Here is a 16,900-nt window from a genome sequence, read left to right as displayed (position 1 = left end):
TCAGTGGTGGTGAGAGGATGAGCTCTCGGGCAAGGAGACAGAGGAGAAGCGCCTTGCCGCTCTCTCTCTGTCACTCTTCCAGGCCTGACTGAGGGCTCTGTGCCCTATCTTTTCCAAGTGGCATGGAGCCATGAAGTTGAGCACTCTCTTCCTGGCATGTGCTATAATCATCAGTAGTGTCTCCAATGACCTGCTGAGGGACACACTTGTCATGAAGAGTCCCCAGAGACTTGCCACAGAGGTTATTTTTTTCTAATAAGACTAAGTATGTTTTAAAGTTGAAATTTAGCAGTTTTTGCCTGTGAAACAGGTAGTGAAAAGACCCCAGTAGCAGTTAGTGTACTTCTCCACTTTCAGCATTAAAGTCAAATTTGATCTACAAGGAGGAGTTCTTGAGTGAGGAGGAGGCTTCTTTCCTGTAAACAAGCAATTATACACACTCAGCATGCAGAGTGGGACTGCACTGTCTGTCAATAGCTACTTAAGGCTGTCACAGAAAGTGGATGTAAGAAGTGTCGTCCATAAAGCGTAAATCTCCGGCAGAGAGAGAGAGAGAAAGAGAGAGAGAGAGAGGGAAAAAAGCTGCGTTTAGCATAAGCTGAAATTAAGCTGGCAATATAGGACATCCAAATATCTCTGGCTCTGGCTGCATCATTAGGCAGAAAGAGAGCCAGGAAGTGCTGCAATGCCACTGTCATGAAGAAGCAGCATATCAACCATACTGTGTCATCCATATCCTGACAATCCGTGCATGTGATGGACAGTAATGGGAAGTGAGAAGGGGGTACGGTATGTATGTTGGTGCACATGTGTGCTTCAACATATAGGTATCTATTCATGTATGATATTTTCCTGGAAATGCAGGATATGCAAATATTGCTGTCATAAAGGGTGATATTTGTGCTGTCCCTGCTATTGCTAACTCACCTCCTTGCTCACAGAGCTGTTGGGCGAGAGCATCCTTGAAAATGATCTGTCCTCGATGTGTTGCTGTGGCTCTGAGAGAAAGAAAGAGAGAAAGAGGAGAGACATAGCATTAACACAAACAGCACTGAGGAGAAAGTTAACTGTTCTTCCCTTAATATATGAATATCAATCTGGCACAGATGGCATCATTTCCCACTAAACCCAAATGTCTTCGAGCATCCCACATAAAAAAGGAAATTTCCTGAAGTTCATTATGATGTGACTTTGAGGTAAAAACAAAAAGAAAAAAAACAGGCTTCTGTGAGGCTAAATTTGCACCTGTGGGATAGGATAAAATGACAAAAAAGACCTACAGTGAGCCGGGCTAACAACACATACACAGTCACTGTCATCTCACAATGCAAGTCAGTAACTGGTGAGCAAAGTTGGAGGTCCTCCTCTGACTAAGGATACTTGTCATTTTATCATAAGTTTTGACAACTATATTTCATCATTCACAACATTTTTTGCTCATACTATATAAAATAGTGTCTGTTATCGAATATCTTCCAATGTCATCAGTTCCGTGCACTACTGCACTCTTGCATGCCAGTGTAAATCTGTATGTTGCGTGCTGTATGTATAGAATGTAATATGAATTTCCCATCAAATGCATTATTCATTTGAAAAGGGAGAGAGCTTTAAAAATCTAAGAGGGTGAAATGGCTCAGAGTGCAGTGGGATCTTTTACACACTGAGACATGCTCTACTGTAGTGTAGACATGTGGAAAGAGATCCACTCTCATTTGCAATAGCAGAGGTACATTGGTAAAGATGCCTGTCATCTCTTCCAATAATAACAACAACAATAACCACAATACTACTGCTTCTAATATTAACAATAACAATAATAATAATACATACATACATACATACATACATACATACATACCGAAATAATAAACAAAAAATAAAAGTAAAAAATAACTCGGACACAGGGGGGAGGTGGAAGGAGTATGGGAGAAGCTGCAATTCCCTGAAATGAGTTATTGGAAAAAGATTGTAGTTTTAGAGCCCTAGAGCCTTTTGTAGCTCATTCTGGTCAGTGGCAGCAGCAACATGGGATGTGTAGTGACTCCAAGAAGGAAAGTCCTGTGAAAAGGGAGACCACAGTACTTTTTTAGATGACTAGTAAAAGCTGTATTACACCACCCGGACCTGTTTTTTCCCCCCAAATAATACACAGAGGGAAAACAACTGGAGCAGGACTGAGGATAAATATCACAGCCGTGACGTGTTTCCTAAGTGACTGGCTTGCTGTATTACTGCTTGTCAATCAAGGAGAGTAGGGCACTCGGAGTCTTGTCTCATTTGTCTGGCACTCAGACTTGTGTCTAATGTTGCTGATGTGTAATTTGACTTTGCTATTAATTATGAACACCATCTGTAGCTTGTAATTCAGAGCACGCTAAAATACACAGAACTATGTGTGCCACCCACATATAGTGAAAAAAGTCCCTTCAAGGGGCACTTAAGTGGAAATAAGAAGCCATGTAAGGACACATTGTTTCCTCAATGTTAAGGGTATTCCCAGGATCCAGAGACATTACACAACATTTATATTGTCTAAGTCAAGCCAGTAGACTCTGAGTAACCTCATTGTGATTTCAAATTCACTATATGTCAAACTTTATCGAAGTGATTCAGACAGTTGGTGTGTGTGTGTGTGTGTGTGTGTGTGTGTGTGTGTGTGTGCCCACATACTGTACATTACAACACAGACCGAGAAGAAGAGAGGAGAGGATTAAAAATAACCAAAACTTTATGGGGTGTACATAATATGATGGGTTCCTGAATCAGTAAGGCCCACATCCATTTTGCAGACTTTCTCCTTCTTCATTCGTCTTTCCTTCCCGACAGTACCGTGTGGATTTTACCTCGCACCTCCCAAGCTCAACCCCACCCTGGTGCTCCATGCAGACTCAGGCCTTTTATGGGTGCCAGGGCGTTTACTCGTTCATCTCAGCTCATGAATAATGAATAGGTCCCTCATTAATTAGTAAGGAGCTCTTGTGCTTATGCAGAGCTGGGGAGAAAACATACTTAATTACACTCATATTTCAGAATTGGGTGAAAACTAATTTGAGTTTGGTATTATGAATAAAAGATGGCGCGTAACGAACAGCGGGTGGGGATGTAGGAACAAGGCCCTTAAATATTTACTAAACACGGTCTCAGCTCAAGTTCACTAAACAGATTCTGTTAAATGCCAGGGGACAGGGGACTCCATCAAAGAGCACATTTGACCTCACACACCTCTTCTACAAGCACTGAACATACACACATCGTTGGCAGTAACCCTTACGAAGCCAGGTAGGAGTAAAATGCCGTGCACAGCTGACTATGAGGAACTATAGTCGTAGTCCAGCAGTCCTTTAAGTGCAAAAGTATTATCAACTGAATGTACTTGTACTGTAGTTTCAAAATGTGTTATGCAGCAGAATGGCCCCTGTCAAAGTTATATTATTATATTTTTGGGGGATTCTCATTACTAATGCAAAATGTATAAGACACATTTTAATGTTCTAGCTGGTCAAGGTGGAGCTTTTAACTATTTTATAAACAGTTGGGTTGTTTAATCTAAAACAATGCATCAATCTTTATGAATAATATGTTTTGTTGGTAAAATCTTGATTCACAAAGTCCAATTCAACTGTCCAATAAATCCAATGTTGTAAAAAGTGCAATATTTGCATGGGAATACTCAAGAAAAGTACAAGTAACCCAAAAATAGCCCACAGTAAATGTACTTAGTTACATTATACCACTTCTGACTAAAATTTTAAAGCTGTGTGGTGTTTTTAAGAGAAATCTTTTTAAAATGCAATTAAGTGTCTTTGAAAATTCCAGAAGCACTTGTCTGTTTCTAATGATGTTGTTTTCCCTCCCTCCAATAAATACAAAGGCATCTACCAAACAATAACAGAAGAGAGATATTCAGTGGGAAAGAGTGTGTGTTCCTTTGAAAGTGTGTGCATGTTTGATTGGTCTCTCTGTGTGTGACTTAATAACATGTATGTCATTAAAACACTAGCCAGGAGAGGGCATTTAGTCTGAGCCGGAGAGCGTGTGATCGGCACAGCGCGACGCCAGCGTCTGTCCTGCCGTCACACTCCAGCGGCTCCTCAGCGTGTGTCTCTCATTACCGTCTCCACTCTGGGAGACACACACACACACACACACCCACACACACACACACACACACACACACACACACACACACACACACACACACACACACACACACACACACAGAACAGCACTGATACACACAAAACATTTGTTGTGTTTTATTGAACATCTAAATGTTAATTTGACTTTCTTTGGGGGGAAAAAAGCAATTAAGGCCCTAAACGTGTTTGTGTTTTTTCTCTTTCTCCTCTCTCCCCTCCTCTGATTCAAACGAGGGATCATTCATCTTGTGAAAATAAGTGTCATCCTCTCCCCTCTCATTAGTCTAGAGGAGTAAACCAGAGAGATGGGAAGGAGAGAGGGTTTTAAGAAGATGAAGAAAAAGAGAAGGATTGAGTGAGAGATATAGATAAATGGAGGGGGAGGGGAAGGGATAGGTTGGTTGGTCAGAGGAAATAGAGAAGAGGGTTGGATGGCCTTGTCTTTCAAAGTCCACAATCTGCTGTCAAATAGCAAGGCATGCGAGTAAGGGCAGAGATACAATCCACACACATACACACACACGCACACACACACACACACACACACACACGCACGCACACACACACACACACACACACACACACACACACACACACACACACACACACTTCAAGCCACATATGAGCTTTAACATGTATGCAGATGGACAAGCTGTCACTCAAGAGCTCCCAAAAGGGCCTGGAGTGGGTAATTACCAAACATGTCTTCCATGTTAGATTATATGTTGCTGTCGGCCATAAGTATCCCCCAGGAGCCAGCTTGACAGCTCCCTGCTAACCACACACACACACACACACACAGACACACAGCAGGGAACACTGATGGCTGATTTACCCTAAAGTCATATACATGCAGTTAAATATAGCTACGGCTATCTTAAAGACAGGACTACGCATAGAATACCGACCACACAAACAAACTTGTAAAATAATTTCCTCTACTCAAACAAACTATTACATCTTAGGGTGGAGAACACACATGTTGCCTCACTCTTCTTCCCTCGTTAGACGATTCTCCCATCCCGTTCTCCTCAAATCCCAATTAAAAGCTCATTTTCTCTCCCAGCTCTCTAGGCCTGTTGGTAATCATGATTAATATGAGGAGTTTCAGTGGGGTGCAGTTCCAGTCGCCAGCGCTGATTTGGTGCATTTGGACCTAGCCCTTAAAATAATACACTCTAATTGGTTGATTTATCTTCTGTGTTGAGGACCAGCTGTGGTTATGGCGACACAATCAGGGTTGGGTAAAAGAATGGACAGGCAAGAAGATTAGAAGAAAAGACAGAACAATGAGAGAAGCAGACTTAAATGAGAAGAGAGAATCCACTGCTTCAGTTATCTCCAGAAAATCCCTGATCAAGAGCTTTGATTAAATATAAAGCAGGGTTTCTTTATTTCAACCCAACCTTGATATTTTCATATCCGTCAGGGCCTCAGAAGGTGTGACTGGCTTTGTGGAATCACATTACCCCCACCCCCACTCCCTCCACCCCTAAATTAATTAATTGAAAAAGGCTCTTGGAGAACATGAAAATTTAATGAAGCTCCACAGAGGAGGGATTTGGGAGTTGTTTGGCAAATTACCTGCTTGTTAGCACAGGGTCATAGAGAGTTACAGCACCAAATACAGCTAGAAGAAGTGCAGTTACTGCTCGTATACAGCCAGGAGAAGAGCAATTGACCTTGACTACTGTTAGTAATAATTAGGGGGATTAGCAAAACAACAGCAGTTAGGAGTAAATATATGAGGAGGGGGTAAAAAAAAAAAATAGAGAGTTGAGATGAAAAAAGCTGTTGATTGTTTTGTTTTTGATTTAGTCTTGAAAACAGCTTCTTCAAAAAAATGGATATCTGACAAAATAAGCCTTATAAAAACCTTTGTTCCTCACTTTCTCAGCGATAGTCAGACTAGGATGCGGGGGGATCTACCGTATTGACCCAGAGTCAACAACAGAGAGATGAATCCCTACAACAAGTCATGTCTGTAATTTATCTTGTCTGTCACAACGAAGCACATTTGCAGGAACAGACAGCACAGAATGTGAAGCAATCATTTCTCACAAAATACATGTGGAGCGGACCCCCTCTCCCTTGAGCATGGTTCATTCTGCTGCATTTAAAATCGTGCTTTACCTTTTTTTTCAATCTCCACGCTCTATTTCATCTAGAATTGATAAGGAGGTCAACGTCCCAGCAGGTGTAATTGTGACCTCCTGATGAGAGTGTTTGATGTGGGTGCAGCACAAATGCCATGTGGACAATTTCTGGCAGTATTGATCAGAACACTGATGTGTAATATGCATGTATGTGTGTGTGTGTACATGTCTGTCTCTGTGTATACAGATGTATGTATATAATTACAGGGGTCATGGACCGTCTCTTGGGAAATAAGACCAAATCATGGATGCAGAGACCTTTAGGGTATAAGGCAACAGGAGTCCGGGTTGTGATCTGTTGAGGAGCACAGGACTGGGTTTGCTTTTAAAAGCTGATGATTTACTGTTAAATTCAGAAAAAACTGTCACATTTTAAAAGTTTAAGAAAGGTTAAACACATGAATATGAGAGATATAAGAGTTGCTGTCTTATGTGTGAATGTATGATATATGAAAATTGGAATTATATGGGTGGACTGTGTCAGATTTGCAGCTCTGGTCCGTTTGTGGAGAAAAAAAGTGGATCAGATTTATGTGATCTGTCGTGCTTCACATTTCTACCCGTATTTCTATATCTACAATGCCAAAATGGGATTACCTTGAACCAATCTTTCATTTTCACTGGCTTGGCGTCTACAGTGAATCTGTCACACAGCCACAGGCTAGTATGGAGCTTTAGTGATGAGGGGACCTCATTAACCAGTGATTTTATGTTAAAACAGACTGGAAGATTGACTTGAATAATAGGAAATCAATGGAGAAGACTTATACCAGGAGAAATTACGTGCAGAATGAAATAGGTCATCCGTCGCCCTGATGTCTGAACTCTGATCTTTGACCTCTGATTAATATAACAGGCTGTCTCTCATCCTGCCTGCCAGAATCACCAGACTGGATGACCTTAAAGACAGATTATTGTCATAAAATGGGCAGGTCCAGACAATTTTTTAGTAGCACACCTAAAATCAACAGTACATTTACTATATGTTACAGCTCTCTGTAAAATGTTGGCTTCCTGCTACAGCCATTGTTATTAAGGCACATGGAGTTTTTTCTACAAAAGCAGCCAAATCAAGCTGTGTTCACATGCAGCAGTAGACTGTAGTCAGCTACATAATATGCAATACCGTAGTGCACGTTTCACGAACGTCCTCCTCACACAGACCTGCCTACTCCGAACAGATGGCAGTATCAACAACAGAGAAACATCCGGCATAATTACAGCACAGGAACCGTTCCTTTTCAATTACACCTAACAAGACAGGAGAGTGTTTGAGCGACCACCTTCCCTATTTCTCCTCCTAATTGCTCCTACAAGTGCCTTCAATCAGTCTAGGACTCTGCAGAGGAACCACAGGTTTCAGAAATGTTGAATAAGAACAAATATACAATTGTTTTCAAACAAATGCACATATACGCATGTGCATTCAAACACATGCATACACAGCATGCCATGACATGAAGGAACAGTGTGCCATTAGATCTGCAGACTCCTCGGGGGAACACTTTGGGAAGGGGGCTCACATGCAGTAATTAAAGCAATCTCTAACCAGCTGTCTGAGACAGGGAGACGGTACAAAACACTGCAGCTCAAAAACGCATCTCACACACATCAACACACAATGAGAATGTTCATGCAGAGCATCATGTGTGCATACAGCACCCAGATACAGCCATATAGCACTCATACACATGTTATTTAGACTACTGCACAATATTTATTTATGTTTTCTCAGGGTTACACACAAGCAAGAGTTATGAAGTTATGAGTTATGTTTGAAAATGTTTCCCTGAGGGTAGCTAAGGATGTTGTTACATCTAAAAACCCATGCATATTTGTGCGCACACACACACACACACACACACACACACACACACACACACACACACACACTGCACTGATACCTTGAGGCAGTAAGTGAAGCAGAATAAAGGCAAAGAAAGGAAGAGACGCACCAGTGCATCTTTGCATTCACTAGAGGAAGCTTTTAACGATTCTCACCTCTGTTAAGTGCAGCAAAGCATTCAGTATATTATGTTGTGGTGTGGACCGTCATGTCTGAGCCAGAAGAATAAAAAGTGGGGCACAACTGTGTTTTATGCAGTCATTAAAGAGCGAGTTGGTTTGCATTTTGTGTGTAAGAAAAGGTTTGCTCCTGGCAGTTTGGCTTCACTCTGACAGTTGTTGGTATCATTTTATGTGAGTATATCATATTAGGGCTGCAACTAATGATCACTTCTATAAAAGATTAATTAATTATTAGTTAAGTCTATAAAGTGTGTGAAAATTATAAAAACAATTGCCAATTAGAATTTCCCAGATCCAACGGCAATATATTTATATTGCATGCTTTGTTCGACAACAACCCAAAACACAAATATATTCAATTTACAGTGATATTCAACAGAAGAGCAGCTTGTTCTCACATATAAGAAGAATAGTTTGTTGGCATTTTTGCTTGTTAAACAACTGAAATTATCAATTTCAATTCTGTTGTTAAGTAATTTTCTGTTGATCGACTTTGGTGTGATCAGTGTTTACTTGTGGATGCATGTGTATGTGTATGTGTGTGTTCTCCCTACTCTTCCATCTCCTATTCCTCCCCTCCTCTCTTCTTTTCCTCCAAGGCCTCTCCTTCTCTTTAGGTGGCAATTTACAGCCACCCAGAAAATGAGTTTTTCTGGATGCCCACGTCACTGCACTCTATCACACTCTTGCAAGTGATCTGTTACCAGGAACACTCCCACAATATTGCCCATAAAACTGCTCATAGGCCCCATATTAATGCAGTGGCAGACCAGCTCCAGTCCTGTGAAGGACATAGGTGTCTCTGCCTCTAATTTAAACACTCATGGACACTGCCTGTATCCTTGTATCAATCAGGGCAGAAGTACTATGGGCAAGGGCAGGACACTGCATTATTTACATTTTGTACAGTCAAGACAAATCTCTCTTACACCCATACTTCATTATCTTGTTTGACTTTTAAAATGATTTGGAAGATTTGCTATAAAACTGCACTTCTTGGGTGAGGTCATTTATAGAAACCAACACCAAAATGACAGTCGTCGCCTCAACATAAAGAGTAATAACACTGACAATTCAGTGCTGGAAAAACGTTATGTGGCACCCAAGGTGGCCCTGGCTTGGTCACAAGGGCCTGTTGAATTTCTCCCAGAGTCACATCACTGAACCTAGGGAGGGAAGCTCCGGAGGTGAGGAAATACTGGCGGAGATGGAGGCTCTGAACTGGAACAGGGTGCAGTAAGACTGTTTGTGTGTGTAAGGAGCAGTCTCCAGCCAGCTGGAGTGTGACTGGCTGACTTTGATAAGGTCAGCCGCAGGGGCCCCTATTGTCATATAGTCGTGGCCCCCTGCCAGCCCCACTGTCATAAGCACTGGCACACTGCTGCTCCATGGTTTACACTCGCAAACACACAGCAACACGCATGGACACACACAAATATTAAAGAAACACACAGTCCTCGTAAGCTGACACACGCTCAACAGTAAATGTGTTTGCTGGCAGACAAAAAAGCCAGTAAATCTGTTTGGCTCCATGGATAGTCTAAATGGCAGCTCCACTTCAGCAAATTCCCCAACTGAATCCTTTTCTGTCAGTCTGTCCATAAAAGTCTCTGTCTGATAGTCTATCGTGTCCCTCCAGGAATTCATTGAGGGATTTGTGTGAATACTGCCAAAATGTTTAATTTAGTTGTGGCTTTTATGAAACACTGATGTGCAATTTGCAATGTCTTTCAAGTTCGGAAAGAGAATGACTGGTGAAGAAAAATATAAAAAAATAAGAGATCAGTTTGCAGTTTGATTTGACTATTCAAGGATTAAAACGATATGATGATAATAATGTTTTTATTTTTAGGTTTAATTTTTAAAAATACACTGTTGAGAATAACTAGTCAAATCTATATATATATTCCAATATTTATGAGTTAATTTCTAAAAGATCTTCGTAATGTAGTGCTGTGCTGCTGTGACTTTGCATGTGGCAGAGTTACTGGTGTCCTCCCTTTTCCTCTACGCTTCTCCAGCAACAGCTGCTAATTGCATTTTGACTGATTATCAGCATGGGTTGTAAATCACCAGCCAAGAGAACTACAGTGAAATAGAGTTTCCAACAGATAGAGATGGAGAAAATGATGAAGAGCAAGACCAGACAGAGGAGGGGAACGAAAATGAGAAAAAGGGAAAAAGACCAAGGCTGTTCTCAAACCTCTTAAGCTTAAGATCTTTTCCAACTTCCGTCAATCAAAGTCATGGAATGAGGAAAACACATTGAGTAACATATACACAAACAGACCTGAGCAGTGTCCCTGAGTAACAGGTCACCTCCCCTGGAGTTTGTTGCAATGGGCTAAAAGTCCATATGAATCCCCTAATAGAAACCATTTGTACTAGTGTGGGTGGATAACTGCTCCTTATTAATGCCTTTATGTAATGTCACAAGAGCATTTTGTGAACCCGAGTTTTTCTATCACAAAAAGTCTATGTGTCTGTTTCACACCCATCCTCTGGGGATGGGTGGATCTGGTCAACTGCTCACACATTTTCCAATGGGAAAGCCCATTGAATGAGAGGATGGGGATATTTCTGTTAATTCTCACCAGGTTAAACGCACACATTCACACCTGCCACTGCACAGGCCATGTCAGGCAAGGTATTGAGGATATAACCACACACAAACACACGCACATACACACACACACACACAAACACACACACTATCTGTGTCCCCAGTTTCACCTCTTTCCAGTCATCATGCAAGCTTTCTCTGACAGGATGGCCTTTTAACATCTATCCTGTGTCTCTGACAGAGAAAACACCGCCCATGATGTCAGCTGATAAGCCTCACTCAGGCTTACTGGGTCAATATGCAGCCGCACAACATTAACGGATATTATTGTTACAGTTTACGACTCCCATGTCTGGGTTAGACGCGTGGCAGCTGTAAAAGGTCTCAGCCTGCATCACATCCACTTGTCTGCAATTTCTCTGTCTTATTCTCTCTTAGCTGTTCTTTTTTACACACATACGTTCATGCCTGACTTACAGGAAGTTGACACAGCCGGTGCCAGGCGGTGGGGCGATCCAGACAAAGCTGAAGCTGGAGGAGGGCTGGTGGCTGACATGGGAAGCGACCACACTGCAAACAAACTGGGTTCCACCAAACTGCCGCTCTGGTATCACACCTGGAGGAGAGAGGAAAAGAGAATAAGCGAGAGACCAAAAAGGAGAATTTGTCATGTTTAATTACTATTATTAAATGTGTATTACTAAACATTTTCTAAAGCCACTCTCAGTCTTTTAGATGTAGATGTAGCAGCTCCATTTATTTTACTAAAGTATTTAAGTTAAACGTTTGTTATATTGTATGTATTTGTAAAAGTTACAATTGTGTGTGGTAAGCCCATTTATAAAATAGTGATGTTTATAGTCTACAAGTGATGTGTGTTCATGGGCCTCCCTAACAACATTGCCTTCATAAACTGCACTGTCAGAAAACCACCGCCCTAAATAAAACAGTGACTAGCACATAGATGTGGTGTAAAGCATTATACCTAATTTATGGTCTCTTGAATTAAAACTTATAGACTTATAATGAATCCACAGTCAATTACATTACTGTACAGTCATAGTTACTTTCACAAAAATAAAACACACAAAAACAATGATGTTCACAGGGATGGATCACCAAATGTATCTCAAGCAAGTTTGGACAGTTTGGTCCTGTGTGATATGAGGGATGTTTGTTTTCCAAGGTTTTTCATATACAAATCCACAGTGTCCCCTCCTCCCTTCTTTCCATTTGCTTTTCATTTCTACCCTCAGTTGTTTGATCTCATGCCATTCTGCTGTTATTTTTTCCATCCCCTGCCATTACAATTTCCTTTTTCTTTTTCATTGTTTCCTTGCCTCACACTCACTTCTCGTCCACCTTTTCTCCTTTGCTCTTTTTTTCCTGTCTACTTCTCTCCTTTCATCATTTATTTTTTCTCAACCCTCTCCAGCTTTTCTCCTTCTTTGCGAGCTGACACTACATAACGGTGCTCTTATTAATGAGGGTCCGTGTCCGGCTATGATTGCACCGATGGAATGACATCATGTCACACAATCTTTCCTTTATATCACAGAGGGCAAGGGCAGGACGCCGCCGGACTCATCAATCACTGCGCAGACATACGGAACAGTACAATTTAATAATTTACTGTAACTAAGTGACTTTGTGGTGTCGAAGAAGAGGCATCCAAACTGTGCAGTAGCTATCACAAATGCAAACACAATTAGAGTATGGAGTGTTCATCTTCCGAGTAGATAATCTGGGAATTTGTCATAATTCTACAACACTAAGTCAACATAGTTTGGTCCAGTGCACACGGAGCAAACACATTCAGCCGGTTTAAAAATGTATGTGAGGTCCCATCTGTGTATGAAGCTGTGTACTGAGCTGCAGTGCTCTAGTGGCTGGCCTCTGCTCTTGCAAACTCTGCAAACACAATCCTCTCTTCTCCTCTCCTCAATCATAACTCAGCTCACTGAAAACATAATCAGCAATGATTAATAACATCAGAGCTTTAATATCCCCTGAATCAATGTGCAAATCACTGTGTGTGCGTTTGTGTCTGCGTGTGTGGTTCAAAACTAATTATTTAAAGAGAAATAATTCCGCCCATTTCTGACAGTAATAAATTTGACCTCACAGATTGCATCCATAAATACACACAGTCGACAGCTTCATAAATGTTTCTGTTTGACTCGGCCAGCCGTGTGTGCGTGTGTTCATTTGTATTGTTGCATGAAATTTATGTTGATGTGTGTATGTGTGCTCCATGGTACAAACAAACCTAGTTATCATTGCTGTCGGATGTAAAACTAAGAAAAACAAGCTTGTTTTTAAATTGAGCACCATGCATTTATTTGTTTCCCCTGTGGGGTTTGCAAAGGTTTTCTTCAACCCAGGAGTTATGCATTTTCTCATCATGTAGAGAAACATCAAACTCCTTAACTGGAGTTCAAACTGAATAATCATCAAAGCTACATGATTTAAGAGGTTTCCCATGACAACAACATATTGTGTCATTATGTGCAAGTGCAAGCAGCGTGTGGGCCTAGTGTGTCAGATTTACGAGGTGTCGAGCAACGCAGCCTTTTACATTGCTAAGGAGCTGCTGGTGTGTAATAACAGACCGAGATGTAATCACCCACTAATAGTACTGCTGTTCTCTAATCACCTCAGCTACAACCTCTCTGTGTAATGGCCACGATTTACTCTTAAGCAAACACATACACACTCATACAGGGAAACACACATAAACACACATTAGTGTCTAGGGCTATAGCAATGTTGCAATCTTTCTCTATTTTTAACCCCCTCTGACACCAAAGAGGGCCATTTCCAGAACAATTTCCTTGCTGTTACGTGCCATGCATTTTCTGCCGCAACCTAGGCAGTCAAGACAACAGTTTTGGCACTAATTGTCCAATTTTGTGGCAGAAGAAGAGAAGAAGAAGCGCTGTGAGTCTTTCTCACCACATTGCCATGGTGCAATTTGAGAATCCCTGCAGATGTGCATAATACAAGCTTAGCTTTTGCAGTGGCAATGGAAACACTATCTGGAGAGCTGCTGCAAAGACAAACAGAAAGAGAGAAGTGTGGTGATGGAGTTGAGCAGCAGACTGAGCAGAGGAGATAGCAGAAGGAGAAAGTAAACGGGCAGTGGCCAGTGTGGACAGAAGGACAGAAACAATGAATCACTCATTCAGCTCACTCATTCAAAGGAATATTCTCATTTAAAGAGCTGTCACTCAACATTGAGTAAAAGAAAGACCTGGGCAGGGCACCAACAACAACTTTAGTGTTATACAGACTGGTTTTCCATTTACAGTGATGACAAAGTCTTGTAATACAACCCTAATTCATTTTCCACAGGCTACTGTAACTCTTACTTGAATAGGAAAATGGACTAATATTGGATGGAGTGAAAACAAACACAGAATTCAATGTTTGAAACAAATCGAGTATAACAATGTGAATAAAATTAAGAAGATGAAAAAAAAATATGAGCTGACAGACAGTGAGACAGAGAGAGGGAGGAACTGTGGCTAAAGAAAAGCAGAGAGCCGTTAGAGTAAGGTGAAGATGAAAAGGCAGACTGATGCACTCCAGGACGCAGCAGCGCTGGGACTCGACACTGCTCACAGAATTTCTATTCCCACTTGAAAAATACACTCAGGCGTAAAAATGCAAATAATGAAACTAGTCCCTTTCATGTCCGGGTGTGGAGAGAGAGAGAGAGAGAGAGAGAGAGAGAGAGAGAGAGAGAGAGAGAGAGAGAGAGAGAAATCACTATTATTCAATGAGATCTAAATCCCAAATGTTCCAGTAAAGTAAAAGCTGTAGTGAACTTGTACAGAAAAAAAGAAAGCTCTGACATTCCTGGTTCCGTCCAGGGAGATGAGCAGAGAAAATGAAAGACGGGCTCTTTCGTCATTGTGAAATGAAAATATGTAACAAAGACCTTCGTGTGTCCTTATATTTCGGGGTCACACCAACTGCAAAAACTGTTAATATAATGACATCTCTGCTACCTACAGATGAGACAGATGTTAACTGTGCTTCATGAGCTTGTTTTCTTTTCTGTCAATACTTTGCGCTTTGTACATCTCCTCCTATCTTGCTCTTAATCTCCCCAAATGATCTTTCTATAATAATAGTACTTGATGCAGTTGATGCACTATTCGGTGATTGATAGGAAGAACATTTTGGCATCTAACCTTTTTCTAGAATATGAAAGAGATGTTTAAAAAAAAAAAAAGTTTTACATTTTTGGTGGCCACATTTCATGCGTCATCAACCGCTTGTTCTCCACATATGAACCCGTTTATCGCCACATGCAGAACTCATCTAACGAGTGGACAATGACACAAGTTGTAGCTGCAGTACAAATGCCACCGGTGATGCATTCATGCTTCAAGTTAGATACGTATCAGCAGAGGCCTCTTCTAATTTAATAAGCAGCCACGGGGGGATCTTGGAGGACTGTTGCAACCACCGTCCACAGTCAAATGCACACATGCAAATACATGCACGCTCACACACGCAAACACATGCAGGTCTTTCACATGCAGATTGGGCACTTATGAACTGTCGGCAGTGATTAATGGCAAGGGAAGATGACCTGCTAACTCCCACGGTATGACTGGGCAGAGCATGTTTCATAAATAAAAACCCACACACACACGTATACACACGCACACAAATGCCTATATATGCACTCTCGGACATGCCCACACACAAACTCGCTCAGATACAGAGAAACACAGGAAATGGGTGTGTCAGGAATGGGTGTGTCAGGAAAGGTCATATGTTGGTTGTAGGACTGTCGCCCCAACATCAATCTCTGCTGGTAATTGTGGTGAATTTCTTAAGCGCCCCATAAAAAAGGAAGTGGGAAGTCGAGCGCCTCTTATGTATTCATATTCAGTCCGCCCATGTCTGCAGTGACAAAGACTTCTCCACATTTTCCCTTCCGTCTGGTCTTGCTTCTTTTAAATATGTAAACACTTCAATTCACATCTGTCTGTGTCCTCTTTAACATCTCTCTGTTTGGAGACAGCATTTTTATCTGTCTTTATATCTCACTTTGCAAAGCTAATGAGCTTTTCCACTGCCAAGCTCAAAACAAGTCAAATAGATGGAGTGAGAATTCTCCCCGATGGAACAGATGGGCAATCGTTGGCTCAGCCTGGCAGCGACTTCACACTGTAGGACCAGCAGGAGCCGGTCTAACTGGCATTAGAACTGATAGTTAGGCTTTGTGGAAGAGTGGCAAGGATTCGAGAGGCACCATTCAAATTGATGTGCACATTTATGAGAATCATTCAGATTTTACACATACCATTTGACATCTGGTCAGTACCAAATAGCTACTGGATTGTGCACTCATTCCACAACTGTCCTTCAGCAATGTCTGGCCTGCAGAGCAACAGAAGTTTGAGTGATCTCTCTGTGTTTCAGTTTGCCGTATCAATCCTAATAAATGGTCCCCTGAGATGATTTCAACACAGTCTTTCTTTGAGAAAATGCACTTCAGTCCTAAAGGTGAGAGGAATCTGGTTGCTTGTTGCTTCCTCTCTTTCAACAGTATATCTAGTAAAATATTGCAACTTTCCCTTCACTGGAACAATTGTATTTAATTAATTCATGGACAACTTTAATGCTAGAGCACACACATACTGCACAACCATAACCACACATGCACTTTCATTACCCTGTATGCCTGCACATACACATACAAACAACCCCAAACAGAATATTAAAATGCTTGTGTATGCACAGCAGTTGGCTCAGAGCGTTAATGAAACCCCTATGAAGTAGCATAATGTGCTGTAAGCAGATTAGGTTATTTGATTTTAGTTGTAGGAATTTATACTCACTATATACTTTTTGATTAAACACAGAAAAGTGGGTCTCATTTAAAAAGCACAGATTAATGTTTATGATGAACATCTTTTGTCCTCCAGGCCTGCTGTGTGTGTGTGTGTGTGTTTGTGCACCAGACAGATAATAGCCTTATAAGCAGTGATCAT

General features: G+C 41.3%; 1 protein-coding gene across 3 annotated transcripts in view; it reads right to left on the bottom strand.

Moving 5' to 3' along the window:
- The window catches only part of reln (reelin), a 91,039-nt gene that overhangs the window by 43,630 nt on the left and 30,509 nt on the right, over positions 1-16,900 (bottom strand). For all 3 annotated transcript variants that reach the window (XM_051382116.1, XM_051382117.1, XM_051382115.1), the window contains exons 3-4: positions 11,364-11,502; positions 928-998 (exon numbers count right to left, since the gene is read on the bottom strand). In XM_051382116.1, coding sequence (XP_051238076.1) covers positions 928-998; positions 11,364-11,502 — 210 coding nt within the window. The remainder of the gene's footprint in view (positions 1-927; positions 999-11,363; positions 11,503-16,900) is intronic.

This window comes from Dicentrarchus labrax, unplaced genomic scaffold, assembly GCF_905237075.1.
Source record: "Dicentrarchus labrax unplaced genomic scaffold, dlabrax2021, whole genome shotgun sequence".
NCBI lineage: Eukaryota > Metazoa > Chordata > Actinopteri > Moronidae > Dicentrarchus > Dicentrarchus labrax.
Note: the sequence above shows the minus strand (reverse complement) of the source record. Positions and strands in the feature narration are given on the sequence as shown.